Below are 14,774 nucleotides of genomic sequence, written 5' to 3'. Positions count from 1 at the left end.
TGCCTTTGTCATGACTTGAGTCTGTGAAATGGGATCTATATAAACTGCGTTCAGGTGAGGTTCAGGTAGCCAATCATATCGGGTCAACTTTCATGATTTTAATCAAAGCCCCTCCCCCCAGATCTGTAGAGGAAGTGGTATCCCCACCCTGAGTGAGTGTACTGGTGCCTTCTGCAAACTTAAATATTAACCCCCCCCCCCCCCCCCCCCCCCCCCATGGGTGTGAGCCTACCAAGCACAGGGTTAGCTGGCGCCTCGGTCACTGAACAAAGAGAAGTGAGGAAGCTGCAGGACATCACGCCAAGCAGCTTCCAGCAGGGTCGATTACTGCAGGGCATCACGCCAAGCAGCCTCCAGCAGGGTTGATTACTGCAGTACAGGGCATCACGCCAAGCAGCTTCCAGCAGGGTCGATTACTGCAGTACAGGGCATCACACCAAGCAGCTTCCAGCAGGGTCGATTACTGCAGTACAGGGCATCACGCCAAGCAGCCTCCAGCAGGGTCGATTACTGCAGTACAGGGCATCATGGCAAGGAGCTTCCAGCAGGGTCGATTACTGCAGTACAGGGCATCACACCAAGCAGCTTCCAGCAGGGTCGATTACTGCAGGGCATCACACCAAGCAGCTTCCAGCAGGGTCGATTACTGCAGGGCATCACACCAAGCAGCTTCCAGCAGGGTTGATTACTGCAGGGCATCACGCCAAGCAGCTTCCAGCAGGGTCGATTACTGCAGTACAGGGCATCACACCAAGCAGCTTCCAGCAGGGTCGATTACTGCAGTACAGGGCATCACGCCAAGCAGCTTCCAGCAGGGTCGATTACTCAGGGCATCACGCCAAGCAGCTTCCAGCAGGGTCGATTACTGCAGTACAGGGCATCACGCCAAGCAGCTTCCAGCAGGGTCGATTACTGCAGTACAGGGCATCACACCAAGCAGCTTCCAGCAGGGTCGATTACTGCAGGGCATCACACCAAGCAGCTTCCAGCAGGGTCGATTTCTGCAGGGCATCACGCCAAGCAGCCTCCAGCAGGGTCGATTACTGCAGTACAGGGCATCACACCAAGCAGCTTCCAGCAGGGTCGATTACTGCAGTACAGGGCATCACGCCAAGCAGCTTCCAGCAGGGTCGATTACTGCAGTACAGGGCATCACGCCAAGCAGCCTCCAGCAGGGTTGATTACTGCAGGGCATCACGCCAAGCAGCTTCCAGCAGGGTCGATTACTGCAGGGCATCACACCAAGCAGCTTCCAGCAGGGTCGATTACTGCAGGACATCACGCCAAGCAGCTTCCAGCAGGGTCGATTACTGCAGGACATCACGCCAAGCAGCTTCCAGCAGGGTCGATTACTGCAGTACAGGGCACCACGCCAAGCAGCTTCCAGCAGGGTCGATTACTGCAGTACAGGGCATCACACCAAGCAGCTTCCACAGCAGGGTCGATTACTGCAGTACAGGGCACCATGCCAAGCAGCTTCCAGCAGGGTCGATTACTGCAGTACAGGGCACCATGCCAAGCAGCTTCCAGCAGGGTCGATTACTGCAGGGCATCACGCCAAGCAGCTTCCAGCAGGGTCGATTACTGCAGTACAGGGCATCACACCAAGCAGCTTCCAGCAGGGTCGATTACTGCAGTACAGGGCATCACGCCAAGCAGCCTCCAGCAGGGTCGATTACTGCAGTACAGGGCATCATGGCAAGGAGCTTCCAGCAGGGTCGATTACTGCAGTACAGGGCATCACACCAAGCAGCTTCCAGCAGGGTCGATTACTGCAGGGCATCACACCAAGCAGCTTCCAGCAGGGTCAATTACTGCAGGGCATCACACCAAGCAGCTTCCAGCAGGGTTGATTACTGCAGGGCATCACGCCAAGCAGCTTCCAGCAGGGTCGATTACTGCAGTACAAGGCATCACGCCAAGCAGCTTCCAGCAGGGTCGATTACTGCAGTACAGGGCATCACACCAAGCAGCTTCCAGCAGGGTCGATTACTGCAGTACAGGGCATCACGCCAAGCAGCTTCCAGCAGGGTCGATTACTCAGGGCATCACGCCAAGCAGCTTCCAGCAGGGTCGATTACTGCAGTACAGGGCATCACGCCAAGCAGCTTCCAGCAGGGTCGATTACTGCAGTACAGGGCATCACACCAAGCAGCTTCCAGCAGGGTCGATTACTGCAGGGCATCACACCAAGCAGCTTCCAGCAGGGTCGATTTCTGCAGGTCATCACGCCAAGCAGCCTCCAGCAGGGTCGATTACTGCAGTACAGGGCATCACACCAAGCAGCTTCCAGCAGGGTCGATTACTGCAGTACAGGGCATCACGCCAAGCAGCTTCCAGCAGGGTCGATTACTGCAGTACAGGGCATCACGCCAAGCAGCCTCCAGCAGGGTTGATTACTGCAGGGCATCACGCCAAGCAGCTTCCAGCAGGGTCGATTACTGCAGGGCATCACACCAAGCAGCTTCCAGCAGGGTCGATTACTGCAGGACATCACGCCAAGCAGCTTCCAGCAGGGTCGATTACTGCAGGACATCACGCCAAGCAGCTTCCAGCAGGGTCGATTACTGCAGTACAGGTCACCACGCCAAGCAGCTTCCAGCAGGGTCGATTACTGCAGTACAGGGCATCACACCAAGCAGCTTCCACAGCAGGGTCGATTACTGCAGTACAGGGCACCATGCCAAGCAGCTTCCAGCAGGGTCGATTACTGCAGTACAGGGCACCATGCCAAGCAGCTTCCAGCAGGGTCGATTACTGCAGGGCATCACGCCAAGCAGCTTCCAGCAATACAGGGCATCATGGCAAGGAGCTTCCAGCAGGGTCATTACTGCAGTACAGGGCATGATGGCAAGGAGCTTCCAGTAGGGTCTGATCCACGTGGACCTGTGTCAGGTACAACTAGCATGTCAGTACACAAAAGTTCAAGTGGGGGGAAAAAATCCTGATTACATTAAATGAGCACAGAGGCAGTTAGTGTTTCTGTTAGTACTTTTTATTATCAAAAACAGCTCCACTAGGACCCCTGAGTTGGGGTGTAACCATTTATAAAAAGGGGGGTTACGTCCACCAAGACCAACAAACGTAAATCCCTCACCTAAGTACAAAAATAAAAAGTAAAAAAAAGTACAGCAGTTATTTTGTACGCTACCTCCTTTACATACACAGTAGTGTTTTTATCCAAAATGAACATCATTTCTTAGTTTTCCCTTTCCCTGCACACACACAAAATGAGGGGTTGCGATTCTGGAATACCAGGGTTGGATTATCCACCAATAAGAATTTTGAATGAACTCATCTACTTGGCCTGATTCTATTATAGCCAGTGTGATGCAAGAACATAAATGTGACAGAGTTGACTCATCTGATGCTGAAAAGTGAAAATGGCAGGCTCAATTGTAGTTATTTGAATCCCCTTTTATTAGTTTCCCCCCTCAATTCATAATTTTTTTTTTTTAACCAGAAGCGATGCCGTTCTCAAGACTTGTGCTCTATTCTTACCAATAAAGGAAGTGAGCGTAAATTTTTTGTTACACAAATGAAACGTAGCTATATTTTTTCCTTTGTGAGTTGTCTGAGGTCTCTGCACATCTGCTATCAAATTGGAGCCTTGGTTTCAGAGCCAAGGATTACTGATATCAACCCAGAACTTGTGTATGGGGCATCCCTTATCACAATGGAGGATCAACACTCTGAGGAAAGGCTGTTGGGGTGAATGATAAGAGACTGGGGTATTGTGCAAGAGAGGAAGAAGAGGAAGAGGAGACAGGAGGAATGTGTTGCGTATTGGGAAAGATCTGACAGAAACATTCCTGACAATGGGGATGGACCCCGCTACATACATTCAAATAACATTTTCCCTCAATCCCTGCAGGGCAGACCCCACAGACTGTCTGCACTAACCAGATGGTCCACTCCATATTAACCAAATGTTGAGTCCCTCCCTTCTTTGGCTCGTTATTAATATTCATGAAGGGAGGTGTAGTAACATCACAAAAACGGGACACCGCGGAAAGCAGCAGAAACTTCCAAATGTCGGGAATACCGAGGACGGAAAGAAAGTTGGGAGTTGACCATCTGGTCTGTGTGTCTATTATCTGTGGCCAAGCCCTCCGGGTTCTTGGTTCCTGGTTTTTAGGACGGTTGGGGGGGGAAGAGGAGGGACCGCGCTACTGCCCGAGCACGGCGGAGATCTCCGACTCGTCGAACCCGAGGAAGGACTCCGCGTCGCTGTCCTTCTCGAAGATGCTGCGGAGCGCCTGGGGGTTGGCGGTCAGCGGCGGCCAGCGGGGTGAGGCGGCCGAGCTCTCGGCCGAGGTGTCCAGGACGCTCCCTCTCTCCCCTTCCTCCTGCTTCTCCTCCTCCTCCTCCTCCTCCGGCGGGGGCGGGACGGCGTTGGCCGGTTTGGGCCCCATGAGGACCTCGGTGAGGGCCCGCACCAGCTCGCTCTGGGTCTCGGCGGGGTCCCCGTCGCCCGCCTCCGCCGGGACCAGGCCGCTGCAGCGGAACGAGCGCCGCAGGAGCTCCGGCAGGCCGGCCAGCGCCCCCAGCGCCTCCCCCAACCAATCCAGCACCAGCTGCAGCATCTGGCCGGGCGTGGTCCCGGCCCCGGCCCCGCCCTCCGCCGCCAGCTGGCTCCAGCGGGCCTCCAGGAAGCCGCGCAGCGCCGGCCCGGCGCACATCTCCAGCGGCTGCAGCCGCCCGGCGCAGCCCAGGGGGAGCACCACCGCCAGCGTGCCCGCCTCCCGCAGCGCGTCCTGGAAGTCCGCCCGCGCGTGCCCGCGGTAGCCGTCCATCACCAGCAGGGCGTGGGAGCCGGCGTCGGCCACGCCCCTCTGCCACGCCCGCGACACCCACAGCCTCAGCTGCTGGGAGGCGGAGGGGCCCTCGGAGGCCGGCTGCAGCAGGACGGAGCGGGGCGGGCGCAGCGGCCCGGGGACGGGCCGGCGGGGGAAGACCAGGGCGGGCAGCAGCGTGCCGTCCGCCAGGGCCGACAGGAAGACGTCGCAGAGCGGCGCCCCCGTGCCCGACAGGTGGAAGGCCAGCTGCCTGCGCTCCGGCGCCGCCGCGGGGCTGGCCAGCAGGTCGAAGTTGACGAAGACGGACAGCTCGTCCAGGGTGCCCACGGCACGCAGGGGCACCTCGCGCGCGCGCCGCCGGAACAACTCCATGAAGGCCCGGACGCGCGCCTGGGCGCGGGCGGGGAGCGGGCGGCTCACGGTGCCCGTGGCCTGGATGCCCAGCTGCCAGCGTAGCAGGAAGTCCACCATCCAGCCGCAGGAGACGCCCCGGGGGCCGGCCCGGTGCTGGAACAGGCCCGAGGTCTTGCCGAAGAGGTTCTTCTCGTGGACGGGCAGCTGCTGCTCCCGCCGGGACAGCACCCACTCCGCCAGTCGCTCCGCCTCCTCGCCCTGGGCCCCGCCCCCGGCCCCGCCCTCGGCCCCGCCCGCCGGCTCCAGCCCCCTCTCCCTCTCCAGCAGCCAGGTCCAGATCAGCTGGGGCGGGGCGCGGAAGCGCTGGGCCGCCCGGGGGACCCCGCAGCAGAGCGCGAACAGCAGGACCCGCAGCTGTCGTACCGTCAGCGCCCCCGCCCCGGGCCCCGCCCCCTCCTCGTTTGCGCCCTCCCAGCCCGGCCCCGCGTCCTGCTCGCCGCGGCCGCCGCCATCCCCGTCGTCCCCGTCGCGCTCGGAGTGCACGGGCACGGCGAGCGGCAGGACGCGCGAGGAGACGGCCGGCGGCTGAGCGGCCTGCCCGCCATCAGGCCCCGTCAGGGCCCTCGCCGCGGAGTCGCCACGGCTACAGAGAGGCAAGAGGGAAAAAAAGAACGTTACTAAAAACAAAGAACGTTTTAAAAAAAAAAATGTTCTCAGACCTTTTTTCATTTCCCAAACGGCAAGCAGGACCAGTTTCTGTTCCCTTTCCTATAATTTAAAATGGCCGATTCGAGGAGGATGGGCATCAAGTCGACTTCATGCTTTGTGAGTAACCAGAGGCGCCCTTCTTCAGCGATGAAACAGGTAAAACGGGAAGCGCCCAAAACTGGAGCCGACTGAAACGTGACCCGTGTGATCGCCTTCAGATTTTACAAATGAACCGATACGGGCAGGAAATGAGAACGCACAGATCCATCTGTTTCTCTCTAACATTCAGGTTCTGTGAATCAGGATTCAGGACGCTCCCATTAACCCACATTTCCAGGTGTAAATACTCAGCAGGAAAGGCACAGAGCTGTTCCACAGGGTGGTTTGTTAAAATTTTTTTTAAAAATTAAAAAAAGATTTGTTACCTCTGAGATCCCCGTCCTCGTACCGGAGGTCCTGTAAAAGAATGAAGAAACTTCAGATGGAACATTGCCAATTTTTACCAAAATATCGTTGCAACTTTCATTTGAAAGCATGACATACCATTGTTCTCGATTTCAGTTGAAAAAACTGGGCTCAAAGGCCAAAACCAAAAAAGAAGGAAGAACTTCAAATCCAAACAAGTGAGCGTTTACTGACACTTAGGATATGCAAGCAAGCTTTCACCTGAAGAGCAATCAATCAATTGTATTTCCCTTATGTAGTGCATTTTACAAAGCACTTGTCACACTCTGACCTCTTCTATACATCAACATATTTTCCTATTGTTCAGACACTGCTCCTTATTAATGTAACAATGGTGTGAAGTCAATAGTGCTGTTTGCAAAAAAATAAGTGTTAAAATGTGAGTCCACAAGGTTGGCATCGTAAGACACATCCCTGATTGAGTGCAGAAACGTGATGTTTAAACCCTTTGAAGAGTAGGTTTAGTGGAAATCAAAATTCAGTGTCAGTGTTCTAGAACTTTGTTGCTGTCAATCACCAGCAGTGATTGTGACATCAGCATTAGAATGTTCAGTTAAGAACATTCTGATCACATGTTTGTGATCTCCCACCTAATAGGGTTAACTGACACATCAAAAATACACGTGAATCCAAAGCCACTGCCATAAATGTATCAATTTCAATTTTGATCGACAGCCCCGCAGTCCAATAGGGCAGCTGGGTTACCAGGTACGTGTGTAAACCCCCACCTTTCAGCGTGCAGTAGCTGGAGGAGTGGGAGGAGTTTTTTGCCAGGTGTTTGGCCATCTGGTCCCCCACATGGGTGCTGAAGCCGCAGGCCGTGCACACGAGCTCAGACCACCTGGAGGAACGGGAACGACAGGAAGAGTCAGAATGAGAGAGAGAGAGAGAGAGAGGGAGGGGGGGGAGAGAGAGAAAGGGAGGGGAAGAGGGAGGGGGGAGAGAGAAAGAGACAGAGAGAGGGAGGGGGGGCAGAGAGAGAGAGAAAGGGAGGGGGAGAGAGAAAGAGACAGAGAGAGGGAGGGGGGGCAGAGAGAGAGAGAAAGGGAGGGGGAGAGAGAAAGAGACAGAGAGAGGGAGAGAGATAATACTGACACTCACTGTCCCCCAGGCTATGAAGTAATTTTACAGTAATCCCTCAAGCAGAGAACATCAGACATGGCAGAAATTCTGGCGGGATTATCATGGTATAGAGATGATTTGTCAACCCAATTAGAACTAATTAAAAAGGCAACAACACACATCTGGCTAAAATTAAATAAAAATATTATCAAATGTGGTAATGACTTACATATATGTGCGGCCTACATTCCCCCTTGAAGTCACCATGTTACAATGAAAACATTTTTGAAAATTTCCATAAAGCGACCACACATTACACACATTGTAGTTGACTATGCCATTACTGACATGGACCCCTCTTAGTGCATTCACGGTCAGACTACAAACATAGCTCAGGAGGTAAGAGCAGTTGTCTGGCAGTCAGAGGGTTGCCGGTTCGATCCCCCGCCCTGGACGTGTCGAAGTGTCCCTGAGCAAGACATCTAACCCCTAATTGCTCCCAACGAGCTGATTGGTACCTTGCATGGCAGCCTTTCACCGTTGGTGTGTGAGTGTGTTTGTGAATGGGTGAATGAGAGGCATCAATTGTAAAGCACTTTGGATAAAAGCGCTATATAAAAATGCAGTCCATTTAAGCAACAAAGAAAACAGAATTTGGCCCTTTTTTAAAAAAAAATCATTTTAAAAAACTTAATTGGCAAACGTCACCTAATAATCAAAATTATGAACAAAAACAAATCCAAGAAAAGTTGAAGAAAGAACCCTGTTGATTACCAAATTACAATGAAAGAATTAGAAGACAACATTAAAAAGCTACAACCTGGAAAAGCATGTGGGCCTGACCGCATCAGGACAGAGATGCTTAAACACAGCACCCCTGAGCTGCGACAGGCCCTGCTCAAATTGTTCAATCTTGCTCTCCAAGCTGGCTGCTTTCCTGATATCTGGAATCAGGACAAAGGAGACAAAGGGGAAGGTTCCGTGTTACCTGGGGCCGGCCTTGTACAAGGCCAGGTATTTGGTGCTGGTCTTGCGGGACACGTGATTGCTGCAATCGAAAAGCGACAGAAACCGTTAACAGCTGCCAGAGGACCCGACCACTCACCAGCACAGCATTTACACTCCTCACAGGGGATTTAAAAGCTGGAGTAACACACAGCATTTACACTCCTCACAGGGGATTTAAAAGATGGAGTAACACACAGCATTTACACTCCTCACAGGGGATTTAAAAGATGGAGTAACACACAGCATTTACACTCCTCACAGGGGATTTAAAAGCTGGAGTAACACACAGCATTTACACTCCTCACAGGGGATTTAAAAGATGGAGTAACACACAGCATTTACACTCCTCACTGGGGATTTAAAAGATGGAGTAACACACAGCATTTATACTCCTCACAGGGGATTTAAAAGATGGAGTAACACACAGCATTTATACTCCTCACAGGGGATTTAAAAGATGGAGTAACACACAGCATTTATACTCCTCACAGGGGATTTAAAAGATGGGAGTAACACACAGCATTTATACTCCTCACAGGGGATTTAAAAGATGGAGTAACACACAGCATTTATACTCCTCACAGGGGATTTAAAAGATGGAGTAACCGACTACACGCAGGCCAAAGAACATTAAAAAAGGGTGGCACACAACCAAGGAGGACAGCTACTCTCCATCACAAAGGCCTTAATTAGCACAGGTATGTTACTGAGTGAACTATGAGACTACAGACACAGAGGGGTTTGGGTTAAGGTGTGGAGAGTAAAGGCTGATCTGCAGACACAGAGGGGTTTGGGTTAAGGTGTGGAGAGTAAAGGCTGATCTGCAGACACAGAGGGGTTTGGGTTAAGGTGTGGAGAGTAAAGGCTGATCTGCAGACACAGAGGGGTTTGGGTTAAGGTGTGGAGAGTAAAGGCTGATCTGCAGACACAGAGGGGTTTGGGTTAAGGTGTGGAGAGTAAAGGCTGATCTGCAGACACACAGGGGTTTGGGTTAAGGTGTGGAGAGTAAAGGCTGATCTGCAGACACAGAGGGGTTTGGGTTAAGGTGTGGAGAGTAAAGGCTGATGTAATGTGGAGACAGATCTGTTCCTTCCAGCCGTGATCAAGTGACCAACACCAAACTGCACAAACACAACGTGGAAAATAAGCTAAAGGAGTTAATTCGGGAGTGAAATCTTCCGAAAACATTCACAGGATCATAGATAAAGATCCTGGTTTTTTCTCAAACTTCCCCAACAGCTGCGTTACTCCCCACCGGCAGAGCGGAGAGGCAGGGGTTAGGGTTAGGGTTACTCCCCGCCGGCAGAGCGGAGAGCCAGGGGTTGGGGTTAGGGTTAGGGTTAGGGTTACTCCCCACCGGCAGAGCGGAGAGCCAGGGGTTCTGTGACTCACTTGATCATGTGGTTGGCGTAGGCTCGGGAGCAGCAGGTGCAGTACTGGCAGAGGGAGCAGCTGACGTAGGTGGGGTAGTGGCTGGGGAAGTCCGGGATGTCGAAGGTGCACTCCAAGCAGCTCTGCCTCCCCAGGGCCTCTCTGGGGGAGGGGTCAACGCCAGAGGCCAACATTAAAACATCACCTCCAGCAGGGCCCACAATGCATCACATCAATCCCATAATGAGTCATGCCAATACAACAATTCATCCCAACAATCCCACAATGCATCATGCCAATCCTACAATGCATCATACCAATGCTTCATACAATTCCCATAATGCATCACAACAATCTCATATTGCATCATGCCAATGCAACAATGCATCCCAACAATCCCACAATGCATCATGCCAATGCTTCATACAAGTCCCATAATGCATCGCAACAATCCCATATTGCATCATGCCAATGCAACAATGCATCCCAACAATCCCACAATACATCATGCCAATCCTACAATGCATCATACCAATGCTTCATACAAGTCCCATAAAGTATCGCATCAATCCCATATTGCATCATGCCAATCCTACACTCCCTCCCAACAATCCCACAAGATATTGCAACAATCCCACAGTACAAACATCTCACAGTCCATCACAGCAATCCCACAAAGCACTGCAACAATCCCACAATGCATCACATCAATCCCACAGTGCTTCATTCACACACACCTTTCCTCCTGGAACTTGGTCAACAGCTCCTGCATGCTGCACATTGGTTTCCTCTTGGCGACTGGCTGCTTCTTGGCGGGGGAGGGCGTGGCTGAGGCGGTCACTGCCTGGGCGGCGGGTTCCGGCTTCACCGCTGCCGTCCAGTTTATCCCCACAGTCCTGTTCTCCACGGCATAGGCGCGGATCGTGACCTGCCGAAATGCGGGAGGGACCCTTTCACACACAGTTTGGTTTCTGGGCAATCAGAGAAATTTGCCTGACCTCAGGCAAATGCAAATACATCTCACTGCTGATTTTACCATATGAGAATTGAACTTCATTTCCCAACACACCCCAGTGCGGGCTTACAAAAGCACAGTTCCTACAAGCAAAGCTTACTTGTGCCCAATCACGTTATTGTTTTTTTTTGGGGGGGGGGGGGGGGGAGGGGGGGGGGAAACAAGGCACATTTTGAGGATATTTTATTCATCCCGCGTTTGGCATAGACCGAGGTGACAGCCTGAGATAGGGGTTGGGGGTCAGGCGTCGCGGGCCTCACCTTGGTGCCGGGCTTCAGGCCCTGCAGTTGCCTGGGCTTGCAAAATGACTTGTGCTGGCTGACCTTGTGTTCCAGCTTGTCCCTGGTGCACAGGAACTGCAGACGGCACTTATCACAGTGGTACACAGACTTCTTCTACAGAGAGGGAGAGAGAAGTAAGAGAGAGAGGGAATGAGTAAACTGGAGAGGGAAAGAGAGTAACTAAAAGGACAAAAAGAGCAATCGAATCGAGCGAAAGAGTAATCGAATGAAAAAACTGAATGAATGAATGAACCATCAAATGAAGGGGTGAGCAAGAGAGACCAAGTGAATAACTGAACAACTGAGCAAGAGAGTGAAAAAGAGAAGACTGTAAACCTCCCCACATTATCCTGTCCAGCATTACCCACAATTCTCTCCCCAAGACACACAAGAACATTACATACCCTGGTTGATGATTCGCAAGTAACAGCTTGAGGGGCGGACCCTGCATGCGTTCACTTGCTTAAGACGCTACAGACCGACTGTATTACTACTGCAGACTGCTGTGAAATTAATTAGCACTAATTTCAGAGTTGCATTTCTGGTCGTATAGAAACTGCCGCAAGATACTAGGACTAACTCATTCTGCTGCACACATCACATATAGGCTACTGTATTGCGTGCAACATGTCTACAATTTTATTAAGCAAACCCAAAAATTGTACTTATTCACTAAATCCAACTATTTCTTCCTACAGTCTACTTAATAATACTGCGTACAACCACTAGCCAACATTTTGTGAGTCTGTGTGTGTCAGCATGTGTGTACTACATTTCTCTATGTAGGCTAGTGTTGGGCAGAGCTAATACCTTAACTAGCCTACGTTTTCCATTACCATGTGTGTACTTTCTTTTACTAAAATCAAGTACCGACAATTATAGCCGAGCTGTATTGGCATAAAAGTGCGTTTGTTAGACCACCATCATTTCTTCACAACCAAAATCCCAGTTCACATTTAAAGCCCCATTGTCTATCGGATATTGAAAGCAAAACCTAAATTAGACCACATCGTGTCTCCAACACGATTTTCTTGCGCCAATTTCACTGGCAACGTTTTTGTACTGTCACTATGGAAACCTGTATTGGTGTAAAAGTTCATTCATTACACCAGCGTCATACCTGGACAAAATCCCAGCTTGTACATTCACACCATTATCCGTCGAATATTCACAGTGAAATTCCCTGCCTGAAATGGACATGATTTATCCTCTTACCACAACAGCTCTGCCCCATATAAAATGCAAGTATTTGTGTTGCTGTCACGTAATACTGGACAGTTAATTTACCATGCCATGAATGAATGGGCACGCTTAATGTAACAAAGTTCTCAACAGCAGCAGATTGGCCATATTTCACATCAATCAAGCGTACCTGCCGTCTCGCTGGCTATCTATTTATTTCTCTTGCTAGCTAGCTAGCGATCTATGAATCTTGCTAGAGAGAGATTTTTAAAAAAATTAATTATTGTATTCACTCTTTCACCTAATTTAAACATGACATTACACAAGCTAACATACACAAATACCACACACACAAAGTTGTATTCTGTTCATCATATGTTTACTGTTTGTTGGACTTATGTTTTCCAGTATGCCAATAAAGCTTATTTTATTTGAATCTTCTGACTGAGAGATCTGACCAATCGGTGCAATGTAACAGCACAACGTAACCCAAGAAAGGGAAAGGGGGGATGAAATTAGGCGTGACAGCTGCAGGGAGGCTAAGCTCGCGTGTCCCCTGCTGATGACTCACAGGCACTAAAGGTTGCAGGGAGGCTAAGCTAGCGTGTCCCCTGCTGATGACTCACAGGCACTAAAGGTTGCAGGGAGGCTAAGCTAGCGTGTCCCCTGCTGATGACTCACAGGCACTAAAGGCTGCAGGGAGGCTAAGCTAGCGTGTCCCCTGCTGATGACTCACCTGGTGGCGGTTGTAGTGGTGCTGGTAGTTGCCGTTGGTTTTGAAGACTTTGAGGCAGTAGGGGCACAGCAGTTTGGCGGTGTCTTTGTGCTGGCTGCGGAAGTGGTTGAACACATCCGAGTAGATGGAAGAGCGGAACTCGCACACCTCAAGTGGGGCGGAGAGAGGGGTTGGGGTTAGCCGGTCAGCCAATCCGAATGAAGCTCAAACTGAACACGCCCTGTACTAAAGGCACACAGGGTGTGAGAAGAAATGCAGCATGTTCATTTGCTGCAGATTAGCTGGAAAACTAACTGCAATGAATTCTGGGATGTCTTCAAAATGGTTTGTACAGTGAAAACAGCTCTTTTAGCTGATCTGTGGAGAGGGCAGGGGTTACCTGGCACAGGTAGGGCATCTCGCCGGCGCTGTGGGTGTTCTTCATGTGCTGCAGGAACACAGGCTCGCTCTCGAACGCCCACTCACAGATCTTACACTTAGCTGCAGCCAGCAATCCACAGACAAACAAAAACAGACCATCAGCAGAGCCTCCATATCTGCACCATGCACATCTGCGTGTGTGTGCGTGTGCGTGTGAGAGAGAGATTATGTGTGTGTCTGTGTGTGAGAGAGAAAATGTATGTATGTGTGTGAGTGTGAGAGAGTGTACGTGTATAGTGTGCATGCGTATATAGTGTATATGAAAGGCAGGCAATCAATGGTGAACTCGTACTGGCTGTGGTGTGTGTGTGTGTGTGTGTGTGTGTGTTGTGTATAGTGTGCGTGTGTATAGTGTATATAGAGGGCTGGTGCTCACTGGTGGACTCGTACTGGCTGTGGTGTGTGTGTTGTGTCTAGTGTGCGTGTGTATCGTGTATATTGAGGGCAGGTGCTCATTGGTGGACTCGTACTGGCTGTGGTGTGTGTGTGTGTGTTGTGTATAGAGTGCGTGTGTATAGTGTATATAGAGGGCTGGTGCTCACTGGTGGACTCGTACTGGCTGTGGTGTGTGTGTGTGTGTGTGTGTGTGTTGTGTATAGTGTGCGTGTGTATAGTGTATATAGAGGGCTGGTGCTCAATGGTGGACTCGTACTGGCTGTGGTGTGTGTGTGTTGTGTATAGTGTGCGTGTGTATTGTGTATATAGAGGGCTGGTGCTCACTGGTGGACTCGTACTGGCTGTGGTGTGTGTGTTGTGTATAGTGTGCGTGTGTATCGTGTATATCGAGGGCAGGTGCTCATTGGTGGACTCGTACTGGCTGTGGTGTGTGTGTGTGTGTGTGCGTGTATATAGTGTATATAGAGGGCTGGTGCTCACTGGTGGACTCGTACTGGCTGTGGCGTGTGTGTGTGTGTGTGTGTGTGTGTTGTGTATAGTGTGCGTGTGTATTGTGTATATAGAGGGCTGGTGCTCACTGGTGGACTCGTACTGGCTGTGGTGTGTGTGTTGTGTATAGTGTGCGTGTGTATCGTGTATATCGAGGGCAGGTGCTCATTGGTGGACTCGTACTGGCTGTGGTGTGTGTGTGTGTGTGTGCGTGTATATAGTGTATATAGAGGGCTGGTGCTCACTGGTGGACTCGTACTGGCTGTGCACGCTCTCCAGGTGGCACTGCAGGCGGAAGGGCGTGGTGAACCGGCGGTAGCAGTGCTGGCAGCTGCTGTGTGTGTCCACCTCCCCACTCTGCTGCTCCAGCTCTATGTGATGCCTCAAGTGGTTCATCAGCCTGTGGGACACACACACACACAGACACAGACACACACACACACACTTATTACGTACATAAGACATACACCTCATACAATGACCATGTG

General features: G+C 51.5%; 1 protein-coding gene across 3 annotated transcripts in view; it reads right to left on the bottom strand.

Moving 5' to 3' along the window:
- Positions 1-2,979: 2,979 nt before the first annotated feature.
- pogza (pogo transposable element derived with ZNF domain a) overlaps positions 2,980-14,774 on the bottom strand; it is a 29,940-nt gene continuing 18,145 nt past the window's right edge. For all 3 annotated transcript variants that reach the window (XM_035430108.1, XM_035430106.1, XM_035430107.1), the window contains 10 exons: positions 14,532-14,686; positions 13,361-13,461; positions 12,982-13,128; positions 11,043-11,177; positions 10,505-10,695; positions 9,789-9,929; positions 8,377-8,436; positions 7,055-7,167; positions 6,287-6,317; positions 2,980-5,796 (listed from right to left, as the gene is read on the bottom strand). In XM_035430108.1, the coding sequence (XP_035285999.1) occupies positions 4,170-5,796; positions 6,287-6,317; positions 7,055-7,167; positions 8,377-8,436; positions 9,789-9,929; positions 10,505-10,695; positions 11,043-11,177; positions 12,982-13,128; positions 13,361-13,461; positions 14,532-14,686 (2,701 nt within the window). In that variant the 3' untranslated portion in view covers positions 2,980-4,169. The remainder of the gene's footprint in view (positions 5,797-6,286; positions 6,318-7,054; positions 7,168-8,376; positions 8,437-9,788; positions 9,930-10,504; positions 10,696-11,042; positions 11,178-12,981; positions 13,129-13,360; positions 13,462-14,531; positions 14,687-14,774) is intronic.

This window comes from Anguilla anguilla, chromosome 8, assembly GCF_013347855.1.
Source record: "Anguilla anguilla isolate fAngAng1 chromosome 8, fAngAng1.pri, whole genome shotgun sequence".
NCBI classification, from domain to species: Eukaryota; Metazoa; Chordata; class Actinopteri; order Anguilliformes; family Anguillidae; genus Anguilla; species Anguilla anguilla.
Note: the sequence above shows the minus strand (reverse complement) of the source record. Positions and strands in the feature narration are given on the sequence as shown.